Source organism: Schizophyllum commune (genome assembly GCF_000143185.2).
Source record: "Schizophyllum commune H4-8 unplaced genomic scaffold SCHCOscaffold_12, whole genome shotgun sequence".
Taxonomy (NCBI): Eukaryota; Fungi; Basidiomycota; class Agaricomycetes; order Agaricales; family Schizophyllaceae; genus Schizophyllum; species Schizophyllum commune.
In genome coordinates, this window is record NW_026089549.1 from 1,198,935 (window position 1) to 1,223,441 (window position 24,507).

The window sequence follows — 24,507 nt, forward strand, 5'->3', positions numbered from 1 at the left end:
CACCCGCGCCCTCCACGATTACCATAAACCAGCCGGGGCCCAAGCTCACAATGGCTGAGTCCTCCATCCAGACGCACGCAAGAGTACCGAGGCAGCTAGGCCCCTCAGCACCGCAAAAGCCCTCCAAGCACCGTTGGAGGCCGCATGCGCTATGGACTCGGACCCGTTTGCCGAGCGTCTGACAGAGGGCGCCGACTGGCTGCGGGGCATGAGAGAGGTACGCGTGTGATCATGCTGAATATGCAGACGAGAAAGACCGATGGCTGAGCACCGAGAGGGTCTCGGTGCCCGATGGCAGCACACCTTCGAAGAGGGGAGTCGCCGTGCTTGTGGCGGCGGACCCTGCGAGGGAAAGACGCAAATTCGAGCGCAACAGCAACGTCGCCGCACGCGGCGCACTGCACAAATCCACCCAACGCTGAGCGAACAGGCAGAGTCCAGCTCGAGAAAGAGGACGAAGGTCCTGCACGGGTCGAGCGGGGCAGTCGCTGAAGGACGAGCATAGGAAGGGGAGCGCTCGATGCTTCTGGGTGCTTATATAGGGTGCACCATGCCGGAAAAATGAGGCAAGATCGGCGCCTATGTGCGGCGTTGAGGTGGCCAGAAGAGAGCGGAAGCCGGGAGCAATGCCATAAGTTCGATTTCAGAAGACCATCGCACTCGATTTCGGAAGCTCATCGAGCTCACTTTCGAAACGCCATCGAGAACGACTGTGTTGTTCTTCTCAGCATAAGGCTTCCTGCAAAATCCAGTCAATGAACGAGTCGTAGAGAACAAGAGGAACCTACGAAGAAGTCAAAATGCCAACCTATTGTACTCACCCGACCAAGTCCTTCGGCGTTTGCCGTAATGAACTTCGCTTCTCGCACTGTGATCTCCTGGTGATCTCGTCACTGCGATCCGGCAGACCACCACGATCCGGCAGACCACCGCGATCCGACAGCGATACAGTTCACCGCGCACGCGCTGTAGGCCATCTGCGTGTTCATATAGGGATCGCGCAGGGTACTCCTCAACGTAAACCGCGACTGCGCCCTGAGCTACACTACACATCGGCTGCTTCGTTCCTTCCTCTGTCGCAGCAGCACAATTTGGGACGACCCTGCACATCGATGGGAGGCACGTTTGCTCGCGTAGTTGTAAGCGATGGGAAGACAAGTCTCGCTAGGGATGGAAGGCTAGGTATCGCTAGCGATGGGAAGCTAAGTATCGCTGGCGATGGAAAGCGTTCGCGGGCTAGCGTTAGCTCTATCTCGCCCGCTTGGAGATCCCGGGTACCCGGGCCTAGGGACCTCCTCGAGCTACATACCGATCGCGAGCCGTGGTGAACTGCATGGCTGCCTTTGTAGCGATGGACAGCATGGCAATCACGGTAGAAAGGAAAGGAAAGGAGTTCTGTCTTTCTACTGCGCGTCGCTGGCGCAAACGTGCAACGACCTCGATGATCAGAATACGGACGGACTTCGCGTCGACGCTGTCTGTCGTTCCGCGTCCCATTGAGTCTATTCAGTACTTGATCAACGCTATCAGCTACTCTCGCGGTACCATCAGCATTCAATCGCCCGTATAGGTTACCCACTCGCCAGAAAAGGTCATCCACTCGCCAGAAAAGGACATCAAGCCCTGCCAAAGGGAGAATCAGGTGCGGACCCTCGGTACCGCGGGCTTCCACGCATAGGGCTAGCCCTTGCTGCTCGCCTGAGGAGCTCTCACGTACACGGGTGCAAAGGTCCTGTGCTCGCATCCATAGGACCCTCCTTTCGCAGCACATCGGACGAGCCGACAGACCGAACGAAATGGAGGCGACGACAGACGACGAATTCGACAGAGGGAAAGCGACGGCAGAAAAGCATCTCCCGAGCGCAACATGGCGCTCAGGGTCCAGAGACGGACGCAGCAAGAGGAGAGTAACGCATTCGCCGTGCAAAGCAACAGTTTCGACGGGCAGAGCAAGGAGATCGCCGTGCAGAACGACGGAGAGCATGTCGCTGCGCAGCCGTTACCGTCTCGTGCCCGCGTTTCTCGGTCGCGCCGGCACCGTTCGCATCGCTGCGCGTTGCCCCTCGCGTCCGTCGCGGGAGACGAGCAGTTTCAGATCGACATCATCGAGATGCAGACAGACGAAGGGGGTCTCCCGACTGCCGAGGGCGCAGCGCGCTCGCCGCCGTTCAGGAGCCCGTGGACGCCCTGAAAGTATGCGGGACCTGCGCCTCGGGGCGGCCATCCCTTTCTGGGCGCTTAGGCAGTCTTTCTGGCCATAGACGACCGCGATGAACGTGCAGGAGGTTGCGCGCTCTAGAATGACCGAGAAGACGTTGTATGGGATGAAATCAAAGTGCATCCGCGGAAAATCAGAGTCTGCCCGCGATCAAGTTGAACTGTGACTGTGACACTGAGAGGAATTTCGGCTGGCTGCCTCATCGCTGAGGATGGGGATTGTGCCAGGGCAGAGAGGTGGTCCCGCCGAGGGGGTGTGCCGCCGCCTTGCCGCTTTCATCCGGCAAAGAAGGGGATGGAAGAGGAAGGCGGGGGCCGCGGGGGCTGACATCAGTGCCGTCATCAGGCCGTCGGGGCGTCGGTGTGACGTTCCCAATCCGAGCGGGGGCCCCGGTTTATCCTGCCCGCCAACCAGATCGCCCGCATACATATAGACCGTACGCTCCCAAATCCTCCTAATCAGATTCCCCATCCCCATCCCCCGCCCCCGCGACTCAGACGTCCTCCGCGATGGCCACCACGGACCACGTCCGCCAGCAGATCCGCGAGCTCGAGGAGATCAACCAGAAGCAAGGGCTCGCCCTCTCCGGCCGAGTCATCCACGTCTGCCACTACCTCCCCGTCACCGCTGCCCTCAAGACCCCGAACGCCAGTGGGCTCATCAGCCCACCCGCAACCCCGCCAGTCCGCCCGTCTGACCTCGAGTCCAAGACCGATGGCGCGGCTAAGCACTGGACGCTCGGTGTTCGCTATGGCCACGCCGCGATGATTTCTGGCATCAAGTCGCTGTCGCGAACACGCAATCAGGTCATCATTGGCTGGACAGGCGACATTCCGCGCGCCCCGGCTAGCGCTGGCGCGACTGCGGGGACGAGCAGCGCAGCGAGCGTGCCTTCGAATGCGATCACGCAAGAGGACAAGGATGCCCTCGTAGAAGCGCTCGCAGAATACAGCAAGAACGAGCCGCAAGAGGAATGCGAGGGTGCCAAGCACGAGATCGGCTATGTGCCCGTATGGCTGGACGACAAGGTCGCGCACGGTCACTACGATGGCTACTGCAAGCAGAGTGCGTGCCCCCTACGATTTTACTGGGCATCATACTGACCTACTGTCTAGCCCTCTGGCCGCTATTCCACTACCTCCTCTGGCAAGACGTCGCCTCAGAACAGTCGCAAGCCTCCGCCTACTACCAATACTACGTCCAGGCCAACCGCACCTTCGCCGAGAAGATCTGCGAGACCTACCGCCCCGGCGACCTCATCTGGATCCACGACTACCACCTGCTCCTCGTCCCCAAGTTCATCCGCGAGATCATGCGCGAGAAGGAGCGCGACGGCACGCTGGGCTGCAAGGCCGAGGAGGTCATGATCGGCTTCTTCATCCACACGCCCTTCCCCAGCAGCGAGGTCTACCGGTGCCTGCCCGAGCGCAAGCAGATTCTCGATGGCATACTCGGCGCGAACCTGGTGTGCTTTCAGACGTACTCGTATGCAAGACACTTCTTGTCGACGTGCGTGAGGGTGTGCGGGTATGAGACGACGACGGCGCATACGGCGAGCTCGATCACGAAGTCGTTCCGGGTGGACGAGGATAGCAGTGGGGGCGTTGGTGTCGATGTGCAGGGGCATGTCACGATTGTGGAGCACTGTCCCGTGGGCATCGATGCTGAGCGCGTCGGCCGCGACATTTTGCGACCGGGCATCCAGCCGAAGCTGGAGGCGTTGATGCACCTGTACGAGGGCAAGAAGATCATTGTCGGTCGCGACAAGCTCGATGTGGTCAAGGGTGTCTTGCAGAAGGTGCGTTCCTCCCTTTAGTTCATTGGGTGTTTGCTGACCTGCCCTCCTAGCTGCGCGCCTTCCGCCACCTCCTCCTGACCTACCCGCAATGGATCGGCAAGGTTGTCATGATCCAGGTCACCTCGCCCTCCCTCACGGACTCGCCGAAGCTGGAGAAGCAAGTCAGCGAGCTCGTCTCGCAGATCAACGGCGAGTTCGGCAGCTTGGACTTTATTCCTTGCCATCACTAGTGCGTATATGATTCATTGTGCCTGTTTATCCTGTCCTATCTTCCCATCTTCTTTCACCTCCACCACTCCCTTGCTGAACTCCATATCGTAGCCACCAGACGCTGAAGAAGGACGAGTTCTACGCGCTGCTGTCCGTTGCGGACCTCGCGTTGATCACGCCTCTGCGAGATGGGATGAACACGACGTCGATGGAGTTTGTGGTCGCGCAGGAGAGGACGAAGAAGAGCCCTTGTGTGCTCTCTGAGTTCATGGGGATCAGTCGGCATATGGCGGAAGCCCTCCTCGTCAACCCATGGGATCTAGGCGTGAGTTTGACTCGCCTTCTATCCTCTCAACCGAGTTGACCAGTTCTTTCTTAGGACGTCGCCGCCGCCATCGACCGCGGGCTCACCATGGCCGACCCGGAACGTAGCGCGCGCCACGCGAAGCTCTACGAGAAGGTCACGACGCACACCTCTCACACCTGGGCCGCCCTCCTCGTCAAGATGCTCGTCGCGCACGCCGGCGGCCTCGACGCCATGATGAAGCCCTCCGAGACGCCCTACATTGACACCGCGCTCCTCAAGGCGAAGTACACCGCCGCCTCCAAGCGCCTCTTCCTCTTCGACTACGATGGGACGCTCGCGCCGATCGTGAAGACCCCCAGTGCGGCCGTGCCCACACCGCAGGTGCTGCGTGCGCTCGAGAAGCTGAGCGCGGACCCGAAGAATGTGGTGTATATCATCTCGGGACGCGATGGTCAGTTCTTGGAGCAGCATTTGGGCCATTTGGAGAATGTGGGCTTCAGCGCGGAGCATGGAGGTTTCGTGCGCCCGCCGAAGAGGGAGAACGGGGGGTCGTCGGAGTGGATGAACTTCACGGAGCGGCTGGATATGAGCTGGATGTCGGAGGTGGAGGAGATTTTCAAGTACTACACTGAGGTAAGGGTTCGTATCCTAATCGCTCCGGACTGTCCGCTGATTGGGCTGGCACGCAGCGCACGACGGGGAGCACGATCGAGGTGAAGAAGTCGTCGATCACCTGGCACTACCGCAACAGCGACCCGGAGTGGGGCGAGTTCCAGTGCCGGCAGTGCCAGGACCTGCTGGAGAACAACTTGGCGAACAAGCGGCCGATCGAGGTGATGTTGGGGAAGAAGAACCTGGAAGTGCGCCCGATGGCGATCAACAAGGGCGAGATCGTCAAGCGGATCGTGTACCAGAACCCGGATGCGGAGTTTGTGTTCTGCGCGGGGGATGATAAGGTGAATTTCTTTCGTTGACGCGTCTCTCGTCGTTGCCTATCAAGTAAAGTCTCATGCTGACCAATACACTCGCAAACAGACCGACGAGGACATGTTCCGCGCGCTCCTCCTCTTCCCCAACACGCCGGGCCGCAACTCGGGCAGCTCGCACATCCGCTTCGAGGCCCCGCTCTCCGTCACGCTCACCAGCGACGCGAAGGGGCAGGACTTCCCGCCCGTCGAGCTGCACATCACACGCGACGCGATCTTTACGACCGCCGTGGGCCACAGCTCGAAGCGCACGCTCGCGAGCTGGCATGTGACGGCGCCGGAGGAGGTGGTGGATAATATGTTGAGGTTGGTGGGGGAAGAGCCGGAGAGGGGGCAGGAGGTGGCGAAGGCGGAGAGCAACCTGTGATTGAGTGAGGTGGTGGGGGTGTGATGTGTTGGGTGAGCGAGGTGGAGGGTGGACGAGCATATAGAAGGCAGTCTGAAGCATCAACCAATGTATCATATGGGCTTAGACGGACGGGGCTCGCGGGGCGCATTTTGAGATGCGCGTATCTCTTTATCATGCGTATAGTTAGCCATTAGACACGGACGCTAGACATGCCTCGATACCCACAGCTGTGTAGTTTAGGCATTCGATTCTTATGCAATGCTTTTCAAGTCTAGCTGAGTGACGAACTAAAGACACTTGTCACGATGTTTAGGAGAGGTCAGAACATGAGGGAGTCGGCATTTGTGGCACCGTGACCGCGACTTCCGCGCGCTTCTAGCCGCCTTTACACCGCAGATAGGCGCCGCCTCGATTTTAGCATGAGGCGGGGCGTATATAAGGGTGCACGGAGGAGGAAGCGCTTCTCTCCTCACCCTCGTCCGCAAGCGACCGCCGCGCTCGATCCGTACGGGACCTCCGGTCCTCAATCTCGAGCGAGAACCTGCGTGCTCATCCATCGAGGGGCGGGTATGCCCACTCGTCCTGCGAGGGGCGAGTATGTAGGTGCCGTGCGTTGAGACCCTCCGCACGGTCCGCTGTTGTTGAACGTGTCCTGCCCCCTTCCGGAATAGTCCGCTTCGAGAGCAAATCGCGGGGCGTGTGAGGAATCGTGCAATCCGCGAAGGCACCGAGATTTACCCTCCCGGCGCCTAGCTTTCCATCCTTCTTGGCTGTAGCGTCCGCACCATAGATATCATTCACTTCGTCATCTGATCCCAGTCAGAAGTCACATCCCTCGGGGAACCGACCTTCATGGCGAAAAGTCCAGTCCGCGTTGGGTGTAGGCTAAGGGCGACGAAGGCAGGGATGCGGCGGCGCAGGCCCTGCCTTCGCGCTTTTGCATGCTTGCGGATGCGGGATCTTCGGCTGTGCTGGTCGGGGCTGCTAGTCTGGGGATACCAGGGACGCTGGGAATGTGTATGCGAGCGGGTGTGCAGAACCTCAAGTCAAGGGAAACCAAGGGTGGATTAGTTGCTTGGGAGGCGGACGTTGGAGGAGCGCGGGAACATGTCCTATGGTTAGTGGGACAGATTTATGGCGGTGCACGCTGACTATGGTCAGTCGTGTATGTAAAAGCTGCTGGACGAGCCTTGGGCGCCTTTGCGTCGAATTTTTGGACCTTCCTCGCTGCTATGGCGATCCGGCATTTTTGCGGGGGTGTCTCCCTACGCGTATGAATAAATTCTTCGACACATACTGTAAGAATGCATTAATCGGAGGCGTAGCTTAGGCTTGCGGTTTGACTGTAATGCTGTTCCAATGTCGAGCTGTGGCAAGTATCAGTAGATGGGTAGGCGGATAGGTGGTATCACTCACGCTAAGTTTTAAGTTGGGGCACCGCGACTTCGCGCGCTTCTACCCGCGCTGACGCCGCAGATAGGCGCCGCCTCGCTTTTGGCATGAGGCTGGGTGTATATAAGAGCACGAGAATGTGGAAGGACTCCTCTCTTCACCCTCGTCCATAAGCGACCGCCGCGCTCGACACGCACAGGACCTTTAGTCCTCATTCGCGAGCGAAAACCTGCCTGCTCGTCCTTCGACGGGCAAGCATATGACGGTCCCCACTGGACATAATTGTTGAGGATATACTTGCTCTTGTCAAGCTTCGCTTTTGCGATGTTCTGGCTCTGAGTCTTCACTTCGCCTTCGCTCGGGATGTGAACTTGCATTCGAATCGTAAGTGCACGTGACTTTTGCTTTAGGTCACGTGGACTTAGCTTTGGACTCGCGCATTTCGCCTTCGACTTCAACGTTTCATCTCTGACCTTCACTTGAACTTGCAAGGGCGCTTTATCATGAACACCTTGGCAATCTCAATAACTATGTATAGCCGCGCGTCACGGGTCCCGGCCAGTGGGCGAGTGGGTGCCAGTGACCGTGGGTCCCTCGCAGCCACGGCATTCTGTCAACCTTCCGCAAACAAGGCCAAGGAAGCCGCTGCATATGCATCGTGTGTGTCCTTGAACTGCAAAGCTCGATTCTGACCTTATTGGGTGTCTATGAGCTGTCGACGATGCCCTTGTCGCGACCAACAGAGGCATGACATTCCCCAAACAGCACGGCGACGGGTGGAGTAAACTCCTCCTCCATTGTCCTTTCTGAGCGTCCCAAAAGCGTAGGGTAACCCTCTCAAAAGCCACGACTGTCTTACAATGCCCTCGCGCCATGGAAGGCACGCGCGAGTTCCCCCGGTGCACGGTACGAAGAGGTGAGCTGCCCTTCCCCTCCTGTATACCTTTCTCTGAGTGCTCTGGCCCTTTTTTTTTTTTTTGAAATCATTTTATGGACCGCAGGGGCTACCTATGCTGGTCCTCCCTCCTTTTACATGTAGTAGATACCGATCCCAATCCTTTGAAATGTGATGTTGTTGTCGTTCTCCAGGGTTCCAAGAGGCCCGTGGACGGAGCAAATCCCCCCACGGCCCGGCGCGTCCTAGCACCGTTCCTTGGCCACCGTCCTTCGGTATCTCTCCATCTGAGCCGGCGAAGCCAGCCTTTCCATCGTCAGTCGTGTGCTCTGGCCCTACATATCCCTATGCACAACCGCCAATCGCCGCCATAAGATGCGATGTGCGCGATATAGCGGACGGCCGAAGGCAAATGCAGAGCATACGAGAGGGAGAGGCGGGAGGGATGCGGGACGGGTGTCTGCGCTACCCCCTTCATTATCGTTTCCACCTCAAAGATTGTCGGTGGCCGTATCGAGCTCGGGAATGTCACCGCGAAGTCGCCGCATTTTTCCTGACGTGTGACAAGGGCGAGAGATGCAATTGGGAAGGGCCTACGAGGTCGAAGGGCAGCGCAGATGAGTATTTTCGCGCGGCATACGAAGGGCGGGGGCGACGCGAGATCAAAGGTACGAAGCCGTTCGTCAAGTGTATGAGCCTGATCATGCCGACATCCCATTCGCTGACTATATGCGCTCAAATCATGCTTTGCTCGCCCCCGTTACTCCTGCTTTCGATACACATGAGCAACGACGCCGTGTGCCTGCTTCGTCGATAGCTACCCAGACCTACCCGAACGAGCAGTCCTATGACCACGAACCGATGTTCGAACAACATCGCACCTATGATCAGCAACTCCCTGACGATGGACCAGCCTACGACCAACAAATGCCTTACGACGAGTACGACGACAACAAAGAGAACATCCCGCAACTCGCGCAAGATGATTATACCGAGATCTCCTCTCTGGATTACACTGACTATGATATGCCTGCTGCTCGATCTCCCAGCTTTTTTTCTTCCGCGATCGACTACGGGCACGCCGGCATGGACGATCGATAGACACTGTCATCGAATGCTCTCCAGTTGATGTTCGAACCGCCGCAAGTCTACCCATCGCGTATGCAGAACGAGGTCGAGGTCGAGTCCCAATTGTCCCTGATCACGCCAGAGCCAGACTACGTCCATGGATCCCAAATCATCCCTCTTTCTTTCGATTCCCCGCAGCCAGCGATCTCCCGCCGATCTCGATCCCGTGTGCGCGACGAACCCTCGAGTTTCGACGAAGCTACCACTACGAGGGAGGTCATTTTGAATACTCATTCGAAGCCCTCTGAGCGGTCCACTGTCGCGACTTCTCATGCTGAAGACTTCGACATTGCTGCCGCTGCCGACCTTGCCAATCACTCGCTCGAAATATTCGACTTCGCTCTGCTACGCGCAAAAAAGGTTACTGCACCTGCGCCCCCTACCACCTCCCGTCATATCGCGACCGGCAACTCCTGAAGAACCGCGAAAGCCTCCCGAAACCATCTACGACGCGAACACTTTGCGATTGCCTTCAACGTGGACGATCCCAGCGACTGTGCACCGCTATCTCGCCCCGATTGACTGCGTCCAAAAGCAGGCTCTGCGCGGCCTGCGTTTTGAGGAATGCGCAATCGACGTCATCGAACGCGATAGCCTGGGCGGCGTCGAATTCATCATCGACGCGCATACAGGCGTTCTGCTCGTCTCTCTTCTGTCCCTCCCTGGCGACTGCGCGGACGCCGTCGCGCGCATTGCGGTGCAGACATGGAACTTTGATCGCCTGCTCGTCGTTCTCGAAGCGTACCCTTCACGTACGCCAAGAAGATCGAGCGCCGTAGCGCGGCGCCGTTCGCGTATACGCCGCCGGTCCTGAAGGCGCTGCAGAAGCTGCGGCGCGACCTCAATATTGAGCAGGCGTGTGGGACGAGTCGCGAGGCGATGGAGGTGAAGTTTGCGTTTGCGGATACGGTTTCGGAGGCGGCGTTGTTTGTGCGCATGTTTGGGAACGAGGCGGAGGAGAGGGATCAGACAGATGGTGCGCTTTGGGGCGGGAGGGAGTGGTTGGATGATGAGCCTTACGAGGTACGTCCACAGGCGTATCTTCAGGTCGAGGGCTGTGGTTAATTGGACACGACAGGGTGAAATGGACTATGCCGCCGTGAAAGGCATGAACGTCTCCGCCGCCATCATTATGCTTTGTCAGGAGGACCTTACCATGCAGGACGTCCCGAATATGTCCCCGAAGCAGCGTCTCGATTTCTTCGCACCCTTCATTGGCGTGGACCGAGTGGTATGTGCCTATCCCCTACGTAAACCAGCCTCACCTACGAAGCTGAACTAACCCGCGAACACAGGAATCCTTCAACTCTGTTCTATCCGACCGCCGGCAGCAGGTCGAAGCGATGTCTTCGGTCAAGGCTTCGTCCACACTGCTCGCACCAGGAAATTTGCGGTGCCTTTCACTGCTTCGTCATGCCTCGACTGCTTCGTCGCCCGCTTTGGGAAATCGCTGCACGACGGCTGCGAAGGCGTGAGTGGCGGGGAACGAAGGCTCGGGGAGAAAGGCTTCGATTTAGGCGAGAAGGGGAAGGAGGACATGCCCCCCTCATCGTAGGTACCCGCCGACTACAGGACATGTACGTAGACTACGAACACAATTGACTGCGCCCCATCCCCATTTTCGCGCCAGTGAACAGAGTCCGAATGAAATGGATTGCCACAACTGTCAAAATGTGTCGCTCCCCCTCGCGTTTTGTCATCTTAGGGCTTACTACCGTCCCTCCACCCCTTCCCATCCCTTCTCACTCCTTCCCTTCGCTCTCCCAGTCTTGTCTCTTCATTTAACGACCTCCTTGCTTCATACCTTCCCGTGCCATTTGTTCCTACTTCCCTCTCCCCTTCTCCTTCCTCCCTTCCTCTTCCTCTTCTCCTTCATCTCATCAATCACTTTCTCTCTCTCTCTCTTCCTTCGAGTTCCCATTCCCTACTTTGCATTTTCTCTCGCTCACCCTTGCTCCCTTCCCACCCCTCTTCCTCCCCTCCCCTCGCCTCCCACATCTTGTCTTCTCGCTTACGTTTCTCAACTCGTCAAGGAGCAAACGATGTTCTATCGTTCTATCTACTATGGACCATATGCTTTACCCCCGATGCACTCATTTCCCTTCTGCTCACGCTCCCATCCTTTGACGCGTTCGTACCAATGTGACTCGCATCTGCCTATTGTTCCGTCTTCTATGCTTTAGTTAGACGCGCTCAACGTCATAGGACCCTTATTCTTTTCTCCCGTCCCCTGATCTCACGCATGGCTGTGGTCTACGCAAGCAGTGGACCTGTTAACCGCACATCTGAGGTAACTGTCACGGTTCGTCACGGCTGTTACAGTCCGGAGGTGCGGCCCGCCGTCCCGCCTGCCGTCTCTCCGTACTGCCCTACATGCTGATCCACAAGACAAAGAGAGACAGGATAGTACTTAGCGTACACTCTACATCCAAGACAGAGTTCGCCATATCCTAAGTCAAGAGTCGAGGTCAAAAGCTAAAGCTAACGTCACGTGCAAACGCAAGTCGAAAGCTAACCTCACGTGACCTTGCGCCAAGTCTAATAATTTTGTCCAATGAGGGCACGCATACAAGCATGTGGGTGCCGTGTGTTGAGAACTTCCGCACGGTCCGCTGCCGTTGGACATGTTCTGCGTTCTTCCCAGACAGTCTGTCTCGAAAGCAAGTGATGGGGCGTGCGAGGACTTGCCCTGCCAACATCCAGCTGGGTAAGTCCTGACGCTCAGCCATCCATCCTTCTCCAGCTATTCTGCCCACCGTACTACCGTCGCGCATCTTTGGCCAGGCTTGCGGCGGTAATCACCTTCCAAAGGGAAGACACCCTTCATCGCGAAAAGACCAGTCCACTTTGGGTGTAGCTTCCCCGGCGTCGTAGGCTACGCCCTCGACGCCCTTGCACGCGTGTGGATGCGGGGTCTTTAGCTGTGCTGTGGTGCGATTATACTCGAAGTCGCCGAGGAATGACGACTGTGTAGGATTTCATGGGCAGGCAAGTTTGGGGTCAAGGGCAACCAAGGGTGGATTGGCTGCTAGAGAGATGAACGTTGGAGGAGCGCGGGAAGATGTTCGATGGCCAGTGCGATAGACTTAAGGTGGTGCACGTTGACCATGGTCAGTCGTGTATGTAGCCGCTGCTGGACGAGCACTGGGCGCTTTGCGTCGAATTTTTGAACCTTCATCGCGATTCATGGCGATAGTTGTACCACTTTATTGCTAGACCGTTCGGGTACATGTTGCTGGAGCAAATCGTGCGGTATCATCAAGAATATATTCCTGAGTATACGAGGGGACAGGGAGTGGTAGAAATTGAAGTGTGCGAAGACCAATTCATCTCGCAGCAGGGAGAGTATACTCAAGGCCTGAAGCCTTTCTGAACTTCGCGATGAGCTTAGAAGTCGATAGATCAGAGTTAGGCCGCCAAGCTCTGCGTCGCATATGAGGAGCATCGAGAGAGCTGTACGAATATTACAGACACGAGGATGTATGAGATAGGCCGCCAAGCTCTGCGTCGCATATGAGGAGCATCGAGAGAGCTGTACGAATATTACAGACACGAGGATGTATGAGATGAGGAGGTCGTGAGGGGAACATGGGGACGATGACGGTATTTGGCCTTGTGTGTTTGTACGTGTTTCTGACGTGGCGTCCGGACGCGATCCCAGTCGAAAACGCATCCGCACTGTCCATCCTCCTCGTTCCTCATGGCGACGCCCGCTCAGCAACTTCCTCCAGGATGGGTCGCGGAATGGTGCGCGCGCAGAATCACCCCTGCAAAAAATCAGCTCATCTTTGCCCAGGGATCCCAACGCACAGCGTTACCTCTTCATTGGTCCGTCCCATACCCAGTGATCATGCACATCCCGCTCATCTGCCCCTTCAGAGTCCGCAACCGGCCAGACCCAGTGGGAACTCCCCGGAGCTCCAGGCGCCCCCAATCCCGCTGGCTCACCCCCGCCGGGCTCGCACCATCACACAAAACGGCGCCAATACGCGGCTGGTCAAACTCAGGCATACTACGGCACGGAGGGAGGCGGCGGCGGCTATCAAGAGCCCGCAGGATACGGCGCTGTTCCCGTCGCGGGCACACCCATTCCAGGCCAGCCCCCCGTGCACCCTGCGTACGCGTCGCCCCCAGCGCCAGGCGGTCAGCTCTTCACTCCCGGGTTATCGGGCGAGGCGCCCGTGCCTGTCGCCCAGCCCTCGTATTTCGCACCGCCCCAGGATGGCGCGCCGTCGATGATCAGCCCTGCGGACCAGTTTGCGTACCCGCAGGGCGCGCCAGCTGCAGCCGCGCCGCCAGGCGTCGCGGGACTCACCAGCCAGTTCGGCCAGATGGGCCTCGGCGGCGGCGACGCGTACAAGCCCTTCCAGCTCTACACCACGAATCTGCTAACCTCGCCGCCTGACGCGCGTGACCTCGTTCGTCCACCTCCCGAGATTCGTCTTCCTCCCAATGCGAGCGTGTCCCCCTCGCCGCTCGCCAATGCCGACGCGTCATACCAGCGTAGCACGATCAACGCGATCCCAACATCGTCCTCCCTGCTCGCCAAGTCAAAGCTGCCCTTCGGCCTCGTCCTTACGCCGTACCGTTCGGTCAAGGAGGATGAAGCCGTGCCGGTTGTGACGGACACGATCATCGCGCGTTGTCGTCGCTGCCGGACCTACATCAACCCTTACGTGCAGTTCATCGACGGCGGGAACCGCTGGCGCTGCTGCATGTGCAACATGTCGAACGAGGTCCCGCAGCTCTTCGACTGGGATCAGGTCAGGAATCAGCCGGGCGACCGTTGGGCGCGCCCTGAGTTGAACTACGGCGTCGTCGAGTATGTCGCGCCGGCGGACTACATGATTCGCCCGCCGCAGCCGCCGACATACGTCTTCCTGATCGACGTCAGCCATCCCGCCGTACAGTCAGGTATGGTGGCCACCGCCGCGCGCGCGATCCTCGAGAACCTGGAGCGCATCCCGGACGAGGATGGGCGCACGAAGATCGCCATCATCTGCTACGACGTCTCGCTGTACTTCTTCTCTATGCCGCCTGGAACCACTGACTGTGCCATGCTCGTCGTCTCTGACACCGACGACGTCTTCTTGCCCAAGCCGACCGACTTGCTCGTCAACCTTGCAGAAGCACGCGCTTCACTTGAGTCCCTCCTGGGCCGTCTGCCCGACATCTTCGCTGAGAACAGCATCATCGGTAGCGCCATGGGTCCGGGGTTGCAGGCAGCATACAAGCTGATGGTGGGTGATATATACCCTATACAAGGCATCAGTTCTAACCTTCATCCAGTCTGCATTCGGTGGCAAGATCATCGTACTGTCTGCCAGCTTGCCCAACATCGGTGCCGGTGCGCTCAAGAACCGGGAGGACCCGAAGATCTTGGGCACCTCGAAGGAGTCGAGCCTCTTGCAGGCGGCGTCGCCGTTCTATAAGACATTTGCTATCGACTGCTCTCGTGCGCAAATTACGGTGGACATGTTCTTGTTCAGCGCATCATACCAGGATGTCGCAAGTCTTGGTAAGTCTTCGTAGTGCCCCTCGCAGAATCTCTCAAGCTTACGATATGTCCTAGCCTGCCTGCCGCATTACACTACCGGCCAGACCTTTTACTACCCATCCTTCAACGCGGCACGGTCAGAAGACGCTGTCAAGTTCGCGCACGAGTTCGGCGCGGTGCTCGCTATGCCGATCATGTTGGAGGCTGTTATGCGTGTGCGTGCGTCGCGCGGGTTGCGGATGGCGTCGTTCCACGGCAACTTCTTCGTGCGCTCGACCGACCTGCTTGCGATGCCGACTGTGCCGCAAGACCAGTCGTACGCGATCGAGGTGCAGATTGAAGAGAACATCTCTTCGCCGTTTGTGGTCTTCCAGACTGCGGTGTTGCATACTAGCTGCTATGGTACGTTGCGTGCTTTGGGCTGTAGGTGTAAGGAGCTGACGTACCGCATGCAGGCGAGCGCAGAATTCGTGTCATTACCACCGCCTTGCCGACGACGTCCAATTTGTCCGAGCTCTTCGCATCCGCAGACCAAGTCGCGCTCGCCACGCTCCTCGCCAACAAGGCCGTCGAGCGCACGCTGACGCACAAGCTCGAGGACGCCCGTGATGGCCTCTTCCAGCGCCTCGTCGACATCCTCGTCGCCTACCGCAACAGCATGACCGCGGGCGGCGCGGGCGCGTCCTCGCAGCTTGCGATCGCGGAGAACATGAAGATGCTGCCCGTGCTCGTGCTGGGCTTGCTCAAGAACGTCGGCATCCGGCAGAGCGCGCAGATCCCGCCCGATATCCGCGCGTACGCGCAGGCGCTGCTGACGTCGCTGCCGAGCCAGCTGTTGATCCCGTACATCTACCCGAACTTCTACTCGCTGCACAATATGCCGCCAGAGGCGGGCGTCGTGGGCGAGGCGGGGGTGATGCTGCCGCCGCCGCTGCCGCTGTCGAGCGAGCGGCTGGAGAGGCATGGGCTGTACTTGATTGAGGACGGGCAGACGATGTTCTTGTGGATCGGGCGGGACGCGGTGCCGCAGCTGGTGATGGATGTGTTCAATCTGCCGAGCTATGAGGTGTTGAGGGGAGGGAAGGTGAGTTTGGGCATGGGCGCGATGGTGCGGTTCGGTTGGTGCTGACGCATACACCTAGACGACCCTGCCGCTGCTCGACAACCCGTTCTCGCAGCGCATCAACGCGATCATCCAGAAGACGCGCGAGATGCGCCGGGGGCCGTACTACCCGCACCTATACGTCGTCAAGGAGGACGGAGAGCCCGCGCTAAGGTTGTGGGCGCTGAGCATGCTCATCCAGGACCGCGCGGACGTGCTCCCGAGCTACTCGCAGTTCTTGACGTCGATTCGGGAAAAGGTGCGCACTTGCAATGCCATATGCGGCGTTCACTGGCTGACTGATGTATGCGCTCCCCAGGTCAACGGAGGCAGCGGCGGATACTGAGCACGGCGGTAAATTATGATGGTGTTGCGTGCTTTCTCGGACTGGAGCCGCAGCGGTGCCCGGGTCTTGTTCTTCTGATGCGGAATTGTCCGGTAGATATGTTCTCGCTCGGTTTTGAGGAATTGAGCGTCTTTCTTCATCATCTCCGCTTCGGTGCTCGGGTCGTATGGGGCTTGTATTTTGAGTGTAGTGTTTGGATTGGCCTTGGACGTCGATCACTCGTGTTGGGTGCCAGTGTGGACTGGGTCGTTCATTCATCGACAACATTATATATTTACGGCCGGTGAAGAAGTGCTAACGTGCAGGTCATTACGGGAGACTAGATCATCATGGAGAGGATGGGTAGTCGTGCAGTATACGATATATAAAGGAGTGGGCAGGTGAGTCCGCGAGCCTTGTAGCAGTTCTGAAGCTGATGGCTGGTAGTTCAAGGATCCTCGTCAGGCCGTGGGCACGTCTTGATCTCCCACAGCCCATTCCGCCCCTTCGCAATCCCACAGAAAATAATGTCTGCTCCCAGGAAGTCGATCCTCTTAATCCCCTCCCCCTTCATCTCATCACTATACCCGCACCGCTCTCTGTACGCTGCTATCACAGCGGCGCGGTCGTCCCCATTCAGCACCACGTTGTAGACGTGGTGCCACTGGATCTGCTTGTGCAGCTTGCCGCACAGCTGCTCGAGCACGTCGCGGACGGTGATGCCGATGGGGTTGCTCGCGCGCACGCGGACGAGCCAGGGGAGCTTCTTGTGGAAGAGGAAGATGTCGTCGTGCACGGCGGGGACGAGGGCGAGCTGGTAGAGGTCGGCTTCGGTGGCGTAGCGCTGCTGTTGGGGGAGGAAGACTTCTTCTGGTGTGGGATAGTGGCGCAGGTTGTAGGTGAGGGAGGGTGGCTTGCGGGAGTGGTATTCAAGGAGCGCGTGTGGGCGGCCGCGGCGGGTGCGGCTGCGGGCTCGGACTGTAGGGCGGGAAAGTGAGTGGGTGTATGCGTTGCGGGAAAGAGGATACGGCGCACCTGGGGTGGGGATGACGGGCTTGCATAGCCGTCCGCGTCCAAATATCCCCCGCGCTGGCTTGTAGTCTGGCCGCCAGTCCGTCGGGCGCGCTGCGCGTACCCTGTCGTCGTATACGGCGATGTCGGCACCCTGGTACAATGGTCTGTAGCCATGGTATGTCGGCGCTCTCGTTAAATGCACACGCTCGTCTGAGTAGATCGTCGAGGGCGACCCCGCAAACATGCCCGGGCGGCGCCCGTCGTCGGAATTGGGCAGAACGGCAGGGAGCGACATGCTGCTCGCGTTGTACGGCGTGTAATGGGGGCTACCTGGGAGCGCCTGCGGCCTAGCCAGAGTCGACCAGGGCGGCAATTGGGCCGGCGCAGACGCAGCAGTGTAGATTTGTGGCATGCGCGGGCGGTGCCCGCCCCAGGACATACGGCCAGGAGAGCACATTGCGCCGTTGGGGTCGTACGAGTAGTATGCGTCTGGGACAGGTGGTGGTCCGCGCTGGAAGGCAGGTATAGTGTCGGGCGGGATGTCGAACTGGTAGCCGCCGGCGTTTGCAGACGGGTCCGACCAGGGCGGTAGGCTAGAGAGGGCGTCAAATCGCGTTTGTGCTTATGTGACATACTTCCTGACCGTACTGGGCTACAGGCGCTATGTCAGTACCCTTCGAACAAGGTGGTATGCACAATGTGGCACGCACCTCATTTGCGCGCTCATTCTGCTCCTGCCCTGCGCCCGAATTGGTGGCGAACTGGATGGTGGGGATCGCGATGCGATGCGTATGCTGGAGAGGGAGAACGTGTCTGGGTAGAGGTTGGAGGCAAGAAGTGTATATGAGTGGCGCGGCGCGCAGGTCAACAAACGGTTTCCGTTTTGGGACAATAGCGCAGCGCCGCTGATCCGCCATCAGCCCCGTGGCACGTCAACACGGGCACTTGTGCGGGGGAAGCGCGCGCCTTGAGGGCGCCGCTCTTCTTCCAGAACCCTCACCATCGACATGGCATGGCCGGAGACGGTGAAAGACACCTTCAAGGCTGCCGCAGGGGCTGCAGGCAGCCACGCTAACCAATACCCCGGCGCTTATTGCTCACGCAGGGGCCCCGCCGAGGAACGAGGCAGGGGAAGCGGGAGCAATGCGTGTTCGCGATGGATGGGCTGGAGTTTCCGTACAAACAAGTACAAATCACGGAACGCAGTGCAACCAAAAAGCGCTCCGCGCCTTTTGGCGCGCGCAGCGCGTTCAAACTTTGGCATAATGCTCTGAAATCCTGCATGGGAGCACGTATGGGTATACTGAGATAGCTAGCGAATTTGCACGGAAATCCTTCGACCCAAAGTGACAGATCTACGTTCCCTTGCCCTGTGGCTCTATCTGGCGGCAGCCCGCGCGCCTACGGCGCGCGGTAAGCCCCTGCGTGAGCCACCGTGGGTTCCCCACCTAACTATTTTAATAAACTCCTTCACGTTCTATTTCCTCCGCAAGGGAAATACGTCGTCACGCCGAACTACCTGCCCGCGCTCGATGCGTACGGCTCCTCTGAGCCCGTGGTATCATACGAAGTCCATATCAGAAACGGGCCTGTGCTAGTGTTGCAAGTCAGGCCACGCTCGCATCTAAATATCAAATCGCAACGAGCAGCGGCAGACCGACAACTTGCTCAGCGTATGCTCGATATCCAAGGTATATGCCTTCTCTCATTTGGGCACGCACTCGACTGACAGTCCTTTCCAGCTTCATCGCCCTTATCGATCGAATTCTACGGCATCAGTGCTATGGGCACCAAAATCTGCTTTTATACATATGATCGCGTAGAAGGCCTCAGACCAGCACCTATCCCGGCCACAACCGTGGCAGTCGATACCGCACCCGTGTCGCGATGGAATGAGGACGTCCTTCGATCCTCAGGAAGGCGTCGGTTGCGAGTCCTTGTCAAAGACATCGAAGAAGGCTTGACATCGTCAGACTCAGATTCATCTACAGCTCTATCCTTCTCGTCTGACTCCGACGGGGACTCGAATTAGGCTCTCAGAACGGCATTTGGCATCGTAGTGTGCATCCGATTTTGAGCTATGTATCGTGCATGAAAAAAAGATACAGTACCGATCCGTGCTTTTTTCGGGCATGTTTGTAACACGTACTACCTGGCTTGAGCTTGATTAGACCGTATTTGCACCAGGATGTATTAGCAAATTTTGTACATACCGACTGCCCATAGAGAACAATGGGATTTGCATGCAAAATGCGTCGATATATATCGGTGCAAATACGGTCTATTCTGTTCGTGTTGACAATAACCAAAAAGACCCCGGATGGCCCGCGATAGCTATGAGAGGGCCGTCTATTGTATCTAAAGTCTATGCGTCTAAATCAATCAGTACTCATACATTGTTACCAGCAAACCCATAGTGGACTCGAACAAGCTAACAGGAACGCCTTCGTAGTGAAACGACTGCTTCACCTTCGTAGTAAAAAAACTGCTTCGGTGATCATGCCCATGAATGAGCCTCTTGCCTTCCCTTAGGAAGTCGCTTCTTGTCCCTGTACCAACGAGTCCTCCATTCTAAGCCGTCGCGCTCTTCCGCTCCCTCGACTCCCGGATTTCGAGTCCAGTCTGCAGCGCACGACCGCCCTCGAGCCAGAGCATCGCCTCTGCAAAGTAGATCAGCACGACCTGCACACCAGCGCCAACTCTCCCCACGACAAAGAGTAAACGAGTGTCAAGAGGAAAAACCCAATTCAGAGAAAGAAAACCAGGGCGGAATGACAACGCAAGAACCAGTGCGGAATGACAACGCAAGAACCAGCGCAGAATAACAACGCACCCCCATACGTCCTCGGCACCACCGTCCGATTCAGCGGCGCGCCGTCCTCGCGGGACCACGTGAAGCGGAACTCGTTCGTGGTCTCCTCCTTGCCGGTCCGGACGTCGACGACGTTCGCGGTGACGCCGACGTGCTGTAGAGGGCGTGTCAGCGAGTTGTTCTCTTGTTCCGCATTTTCCACCCATTGTAAGGGCGGAATTATCCACCGGGTTCCGCATTTTCCGCACAACGTGAAGGCAGAATTGTCCACCCAATGTGAGGGCGGAATCATCCATCCAATGTGACGGCGGGATTATCCACATAATGTAAAGGCGGACACTTACCACCAACACCGGGTGCTCAGCCGTCGTCGCGGAGTGCAGGACCCAGGACTTGAGGCGGAGGATGGAGCTGGGTGGGCGGGTGAGCGATACGGCATAGCGGGTGCGCGATACGGAGGGGCGATTTAGCGATGCAGAAGGGGCAAGTGAGCGATGGAAAAGGGGGCGGGTGAGCAATGGGGAGGGGCAATTGAGCGATGAGTAGGGAGGAGGCAATGGGGCAAGGCAGGTTACTCACCCAATAGGCACAGGCTTCGCGAACGAAATCCCATCAAGGGAGAAGAAGCGGATCGGGCCGCGACAGAAGAGGGACGCAGACGCGAAGCCAAGCTGCAGACGTGGGTGTCAGCGCGATGTAGATGTATTTGGCGCGATGGGATGTAGTTTCGGCGCGATGTAGATATTATTCCGCGCGAAGTAGGTGCGGCGCGACGTAGGTTCGGCGCGATTCAGGTTCGGCGCAATACAGGCTCGTCGCGAAGCCGGTTCGGTGGATGGAGACGAAGGGGTGGACTCACCTCATACGCCAGCCGCATCAGGTACCCGCCAAACACCTTGTTGTGCAGGTTGCGCACTTGCGGGAACATCAGCTGTGTCTTCTCCAGCCGGCTGTCGCTCATCCACACGCAGTCGTGCTCGTCGGAGGACGGCGGGGCTGGGTGGGGGTGGGGTGGTTAGTAATTGTGAGTCCCAGACAAGTCAGGGGTGGAATCGACAGCGCAGGCAGGCTCGAGCACTGCTCGGGCTGGCTCGAGCACACTCAGGCAGGCTCAAGCACTACACAGGTAGCCTCAAGCACTACACAGGCAGCCGCAAACCCTCCACACACAAACCGTAAAAACAAAAACCGACGCTCACCCGAATGCTGACTGCTGCTAAACACCATCCTCGGCTCGTACTCCGGGTCGCCGTGCTTCAGGTAGAGCTGGTGCAGCGCGTCCGCCTCCGCCTTCGTCGGCGGGACGCGGTCGAGCGACTGCGAGGCGATGGTGCTGCGGCGGTTTTTGATGGCTGGGGAGGGGTGGGTTAAAAAGTCCGCACGTAATTTTGAGATTCAAGGGGGTGGCAGGTGGGCAGGTAGGAAGGAAGTGGAGGATGGAGACAGCGAGTTGAGGAGTGAGACAGCGAGTAGAGGAGTGAGACAGCGAGTAGAGGAGTGAGAGGAGGGAAAGAAGAGACGTTATGATAATGTGAAGATGGATCTAGCCACCCACCTTCACCCATCGCGTGTAACTGCTCCTCCTCCGGGGTCGCGCGGACGAGGGGGTTCACCCGCGTCGCGCGGTTCATCTCCGCGCTGAGGCAGACCATGGAGAAGCGGCCTGGGGAGGGCGGGGGTCAGTCCTCGTAGCGAAGGCTGGCGGTCAGTACTCGGGCGAATTGGTGATGGAGGCGAGCGCTTTCGTAATCGAGGCGTGTGCTCTAGGGAACGTGGACATCTGTCTTCAAGGCGATTGTGGCAGATGCTTTGTGGAGGATGGTAGATGGCAGAGGAACGCCGGATCGAGTACTTAGGTCAACAGGGTCGCACCAGCTCACCTATCAGCACGGTCTCGTCCTTCCCGCCCTTCCCGCCGCCGACGCTCGCCATCTTGACGGAAACCTCCATAGAGGACTTGCCGGTGTAGATGACCTGGGGACGGTGTTAGCATTCGTACGTATAGCGACTGGCATCGTGACGCAGAAGCATCCAAATCGCGCAGCCAGCCGACATTGCTGGGAAGTGGGGGAGAATCACTCACCATCCCGCTCAGCCGCAAATCGCGCGTTGGGTCCAGCCGGCCGAGCATGTCGAGGCTGGAGGGGCGCGGTTAGCTGGTCGCCCATCAGACATGTCAAGGGACAACGGGTTTCGGAGAGCAGCGAAGGATTGCGGGTCTCTCCGACAATGACCACACGTCTCTCCGACACAGGACTGCACGTCTCTTTGTGAAAGGGCCACAGGGTCCTCCAGCAAACGTCCATAGTCCCTTGATTTTAATCGTAGATAGACGAACGCCCACTCACCGATCCACACTCGCCGTCACCAAGTAAAAGCCCGCCTGCTCGATGGGGCCGACCGACGTCGCGCTCGGCCCGAGCATGTGCTTGTAGGCGATTGAGCCGGCGATGGAGTCGAGGTGTTCCATGAGTCTGGGGGAAGGATGAACATCAGCTGAGTCGAAGAGACTAGGAAGTTGGTTGGAGGAGAGGTAGACCAACGAAGGGTAGGAGGAAGACGGGTAGGGTAGGAGGGAAAGGTAAGGTAGGAGGGGGCCAGGTACGGTTGGAGGGGGGCAGGTGGAGTAGGAGGAGGGGGGACAGGTAAGGGCACGAGTGAAAGGAAGCAAGAAGGAGGGGGGAAGCACAGAAATGGTGCCAAGAAGCACACAAAGGAAGCCAAACGCTTACTTTCCCGTCCGGATCCCACCACTCGCGTTCGTGTAGCGGTCGACGAGCTTCGGTTCCTTGGAGAATGGTAGGTCGATCTCGCAGTAGGAGTCGGTCATGCGGCGGGGGACTGAGAGGGGGAGGGGTTAGCATGAACGTCGAGGTGTTCGTATGCGCGTCGAGGTCGAAAGGAAGGAGCGGGACGAGGGATCAAGGTGAGGGAGGGGAAATTGTGTGCTAGGGGATGATGGTGCGTTCGAGGATACTAGCAGGATGCATTCGAGCAATACTCACTATGCGGCTCATACAGCGTCTTGACGGGCCCATCCTCCGACTCCTTCGGCGCATGCTCGCGCCCTTCGTGCTCGAAGAGGCCGGATTCGGACCACAATGCGGGGTTGCGCATGGGGATGTCGCTGCAGTATAGTGAGGTGGGTTAGTTTAGGACGCATGAAGAATGGCATACGCATGAAGGACGGTATCAAGGGAGGTGCAAGTGAAAAGGGAGGTGGACGTGAGAAAGGGGGAGGTGCGAATGGGAGGGGGGAATGCGAATGGGAGGGCATGCGAAGGAAGGGTGGGGAGTGGGGGAGAGAGGAATGGGAAGGAAGGAATGGAAGGAAGAGTGGGGACTGGGGGAGAGAGAGCAGTGGGAAGGAAGGGATGGCACTGGGTCCGATGACGGAACGCCGAAGCGCCAGCAGTGTCAATTAACGGCGGCGATACAGAGGGCGAAGAAGGATCGGAATAGGCGCCGGAGGGGGCTATCAAGCGTGATAGGCGCCGGGACGTGAACAGGCGCCGGGATGTGAACAGGCGCCGGGATGTGAGCAGGCGCCGGGATGGGAATAGGCGATGGGATGGGATAGGCGCCGGGATGGGATAGACGCCCGAGGCGGGATCGGAACAGACGTCGTGAGAAGTACGACATACCGCACATGTGCCCGATCGACCTTCTGGCCTGTGAGGAGAGCGAGGTCAACATGCGGGGTCGCGCTACATGATGCCCAGAACCATGACACGCACTGACGACGTCCAACAACCTATCCATGAGGAAGATGTCTTCGGTCTCCTGCGCGACGGCGCGCCCGCGGTCGGCGACGATGTTGCGGACCTCGGAGGTGGTGTGGAGGCCGCGGTTAGAGGGGGTGTTGGTTGCGTTCGTTGAGGTGCTGGTAGAGCGAGAGGGGACATGGTGTACAGTGGGTGCGTAGTGCGCGCCAGATGCCGCAGCGCGGGAGGGCTTGATACCTCCTAGCCTGGCCGCACGGGGGAGCCGGCGTAGCATGGGGAGCTCAGCGCTCGAAGTGGCGGTGCGTATGGAGGAAAGCATAGCGGGAGGGGGCGGGAGGCAAGGCGTCGGGGCGCGCCTCCGAAGGTTCTTGAAGGGCGCGTTGTAGATCGCCGATCACTGCTGCAGTGAATATGCACGCCACAAGTATTTATCCCGACGTCGAATCACCGTCGCGTCAGACCAGGTCACTGCTGAGTAGACAGTCTATAGACCCACTGTCGGGCTACGGACCCCTCGGCGTGCTAGAGACCTTCTGACCTGATTTCTGCCCCCCAGACGTCCTTCGCGCGGCAGGACCAGCGTTAGGAACCACCGATAAGGCTAGGGCGTGACCTGCGGTCTGCACGTAGCGGAGTTGTTGGAGGGAGGGCGAGCCCAATCGCGCTTGACTTTTCCAGCTGCCAGAAGACGGAGTTTACGTGGGGGAACCCTTGGAATACTGGCCCCCTCATGCTCTGTACCGAGCTCA

At 58.5% G+C, this 24,507-nt stretch overlaps 9 protein-coding genes across 9 annotated transcripts; 6 read left to right on the plus strand and 3 right to left on the minus strand.

Moving 5' to 3' along the window:
• Window positions 1–1,867: 1,867 nt before the first annotated feature.
• SCHCODRAFT_02672416 (uncharacterized protein) lies at window positions 1,868–2,191 on the plus strand (the record flags this gene model as incomplete). Its single annotated transcript, XM_003027575.2, has 1 exon — window positions 1,868–2,191. One exon carries the CDS (start codon window positions 1,868–1,870, stop codon window positions 2,189–2,191), a length of 324 nt encoding a protein of 107 aa, XP_003027621.1.
• Window positions 2,192–2,604: 413 nt separating this feature from the next.
• Window positions 2,605–6,140, plus strand: SCHCODRAFT_02641195 (glycosyltransferase family 20 protein). The gene is made up of 7 exons (XM_003027576.2): window positions 2,605–3,283; window positions 3,334–4,016; window positions 4,067–4,245; window positions 4,338–4,551; window positions 4,606–5,166; window positions 5,223–5,489; window positions 5,569–6,140. Exons 1-7 carry the CDS (start codon window positions 2,728–2,730, stop codon window positions 5,884–5,886), a joined length of 2,778 nt encoding a protein of 925 aa, XP_003027622.1. The 5' UTR covers window positions 2,605–2,727; the 3' UTR covers window positions 5,887–6,140.
• Window positions 6,141–8,884: 2,744 nt separating this feature from the next.
• Window positions 8,885–9,264, plus strand: SCHCODRAFT_02554891 (uncharacterized protein; the record flags this gene model as incomplete). Its single annotated transcript, XM_003027577.3, has 1 exon — window positions 8,885–9,264. One exon carries the CDS (start codon window positions 8,885–8,887, stop codon window positions 9,254–9,256), a length of 372 nt encoding a protein of 123 aa, XP_003027623.1. The 3' UTR covers window positions 9,257–9,264.
• On the plus strand, window positions 9,236–10,902 carry SCHCODRAFT_02591152 (uncharacterized protein). The gene is made up of 5 exons (XM_003027578.3): window positions 9,236–9,643; window positions 9,714–9,980; window positions 10,049–10,306; window positions 10,362–10,514; window positions 10,579–10,902. The coding sequence occupies exons 1-5, from the start codon at window positions 9,284–9,286 to the stop codon at window positions 10,756–10,758; spliced, it is 1,218 nt and encodes a 405-aa protein (XP_003027624.1). The 5' UTR covers window positions 9,236–9,283; the 3' UTR covers window positions 10,759–10,902.
• A 1,360-nt stretch (window positions 10,903–12,262) lies between these two features.
• SCHCODRAFT_02092777 (uncharacterized protein) lies at window positions 12,263–13,091 on the minus strand. The gene has a single exon (XM_050341762.1). The coding sequence runs from the start codon at window positions 12,954–12,956 to the stop codon at window positions 12,468–12,470; it is 489 nt and encodes a 162-aa protein (XP_050198012.1). The 5' UTR covers window positions 12,957–13,091; the 3' UTR covers window positions 12,263–12,467.
• SCHCODRAFT_02705774 (uncharacterized protein) lies at window positions 12,984–16,228 on the plus strand (the record flags this gene model as incomplete). The annotated part of the gene is made up of 8 exons (XM_003027579.2): window positions 12,984–13,030; window positions 13,080–13,111; window positions 13,163–14,523; window positions 14,573–14,801; window positions 14,856–15,182; window positions 15,236–15,864; window positions 15,923–16,141; window positions 16,202–16,228. The coding sequence occupies 8 exons, from the start codon at window positions 12,984–12,986 to the stop codon at window positions 16,226–16,228; spliced, it is 2,871 nt and encodes a 956-aa protein (XP_003027625.1).
• Window positions 16,229–16,843: 615 nt separating this feature from the next.
• Window positions 16,844–18,230, minus strand: SCHCODRAFT_02602864 (uncharacterized protein; the record flags this gene model as incomplete). The annotated part of the gene is made up of 6 exons (XM_003027829.1): window positions 16,844–16,871; window positions 16,900–17,185; window positions 17,243–17,814; window positions 17,857–17,873; window positions 17,932–18,015; window positions 18,222–18,230. The coding sequence occupies 6 exons, from the start codon at window positions 18,228–18,230 to the stop codon at window positions 16,844–16,846; spliced, it is 996 nt and encodes a 331-aa protein (XP_003027875.1).
• A 450-nt stretch (window positions 18,231–18,680) lies between these two features.
• SCHCODRAFT_01105701 (uncharacterized protein) lies at window positions 18,681–19,253 on the plus strand (the record flags this gene model as incomplete). Its single annotated transcript, XM_050341032.1, has 2 exons — window positions 18,681–18,912; window positions 18,964–19,253. Coding segments are annotated over 2 exons (522 nt in total), but the record flags the coding sequence as incomplete, so codon positions are not given.
• A 202-nt stretch (window positions 19,254–19,455) lies between these two features.
• Window positions 19,456–24,260, minus strand: SCHCODRAFT_02641210 (Thioesterase/thiol ester dehydrase-isomerase). The gene is made up of 14 exons (XM_050346193.1): window positions 23,771–24,260; window positions 23,678–23,705; window positions 23,039–23,160; window positions 22,766–22,874; window positions 22,382–22,507; window positions 22,117–22,171; window positions 21,914–22,007; window positions 21,589–21,696; window positions 21,233–21,385; window positions 20,893–21,029; window positions 20,613–20,704; window positions 20,378–20,444; window positions 20,055–20,187; window positions 19,456–19,881 (listed from the first exon to the last, which is right to left on the minus strand). Exons 1-14 carry the CDS (start codon window positions 24,075–24,077, stop codon window positions 19,793–19,795), a joined length of 1,620 nt encoding a protein of 539 aa, XP_050198014.1. The 5' UTR covers window positions 24,078–24,260; the 3' UTR covers window positions 19,456–19,792.
• Between the last annotated feature and the right edge of the window lie 247 nt (window positions 24,261–24,507).

What these genes read in the sequence shown, in the direction of transcription:
- SCHCODRAFT_02641195 (XM_003027576.2), top strand. Translation starts at nt 2,728, where the DNA reads ATGGCCACCACGGACCACGTCCGCCAGCAGATCCGCGAGCTCGAGGAG. An exon ending in CGATGGCTACTGCAAGCAGA is followed by an intron (nt 3,284 to 3,333) that starts GTGCGTGCCCCC and finishes CCTACTGTCTAG; the next exon opens with CCCTCTGGCCGCTATTCCAC. An exon ending in TCAACCCATGGGATCTAGGC is followed by an intron (nt 4,552 to 4,605) that starts GTGAGTTTGACT and finishes GTTCTTTCTTAG; the next exon opens with GACGTCGCCGCCGCCATCGA.
- SCHCODRAFT_02591152 (XM_003027578.3), top strand. Translation starts at nt 9,284, where the DNA reads ATGTTCGAACCGCCGCAAGTCTACCCATCGCGTATGCAGAACGAGGTC. An exon ending in TGGATGATGAGCCTTACGAG is followed by an intron (nt 10,307 to 10,361) that starts GTACGTCCACAG and finishes TGGACACGACAG; the next exon opens with GGTGAAATGGACTATGCCGC. An exon ending in TCATTGGCGTGGACCGAGTG is followed by an intron (nt 10,515 to 10,578) that starts GTATGTGCCTAT and finishes CCGCGAACACAG; the next exon opens with GAATCCTTCAACTCTGTTCT.
- SCHCODRAFT_02092777 (XM_050341762.1), bottom strand. Translation starts at nt 12,956, where the DNA reads ATGCGTTTTCGACTGGGATCGCGTCCGGACGCCACGTCAGAAACACGT.
- SCHCODRAFT_02641210 (XM_050346193.1), bottom strand. Translation starts at nt 24,077, where the DNA reads ATGCTTTCCTCCATACGCACCGCCACTTCGAGCGCTGAGCTCCCCATG. An exon ending in ATTTGCGGCTGAGCGGGATG is followed by an intron (nt 22,008 to 22,116) that starts GTGAGTGATTCT and finishes CACCGTCCCCAG; the next exon opens with GTCATCTACACCGGCAAGTC. An exon ending in TGATGCGGCTGGCGTATGAG is followed by an intron (nt 20,705 to 20,892) that starts GTGAGTCCACCC and finishes CCACGTCTGCAG; the next exon opens with CTTGGCTTCGCGTCTGCGTC.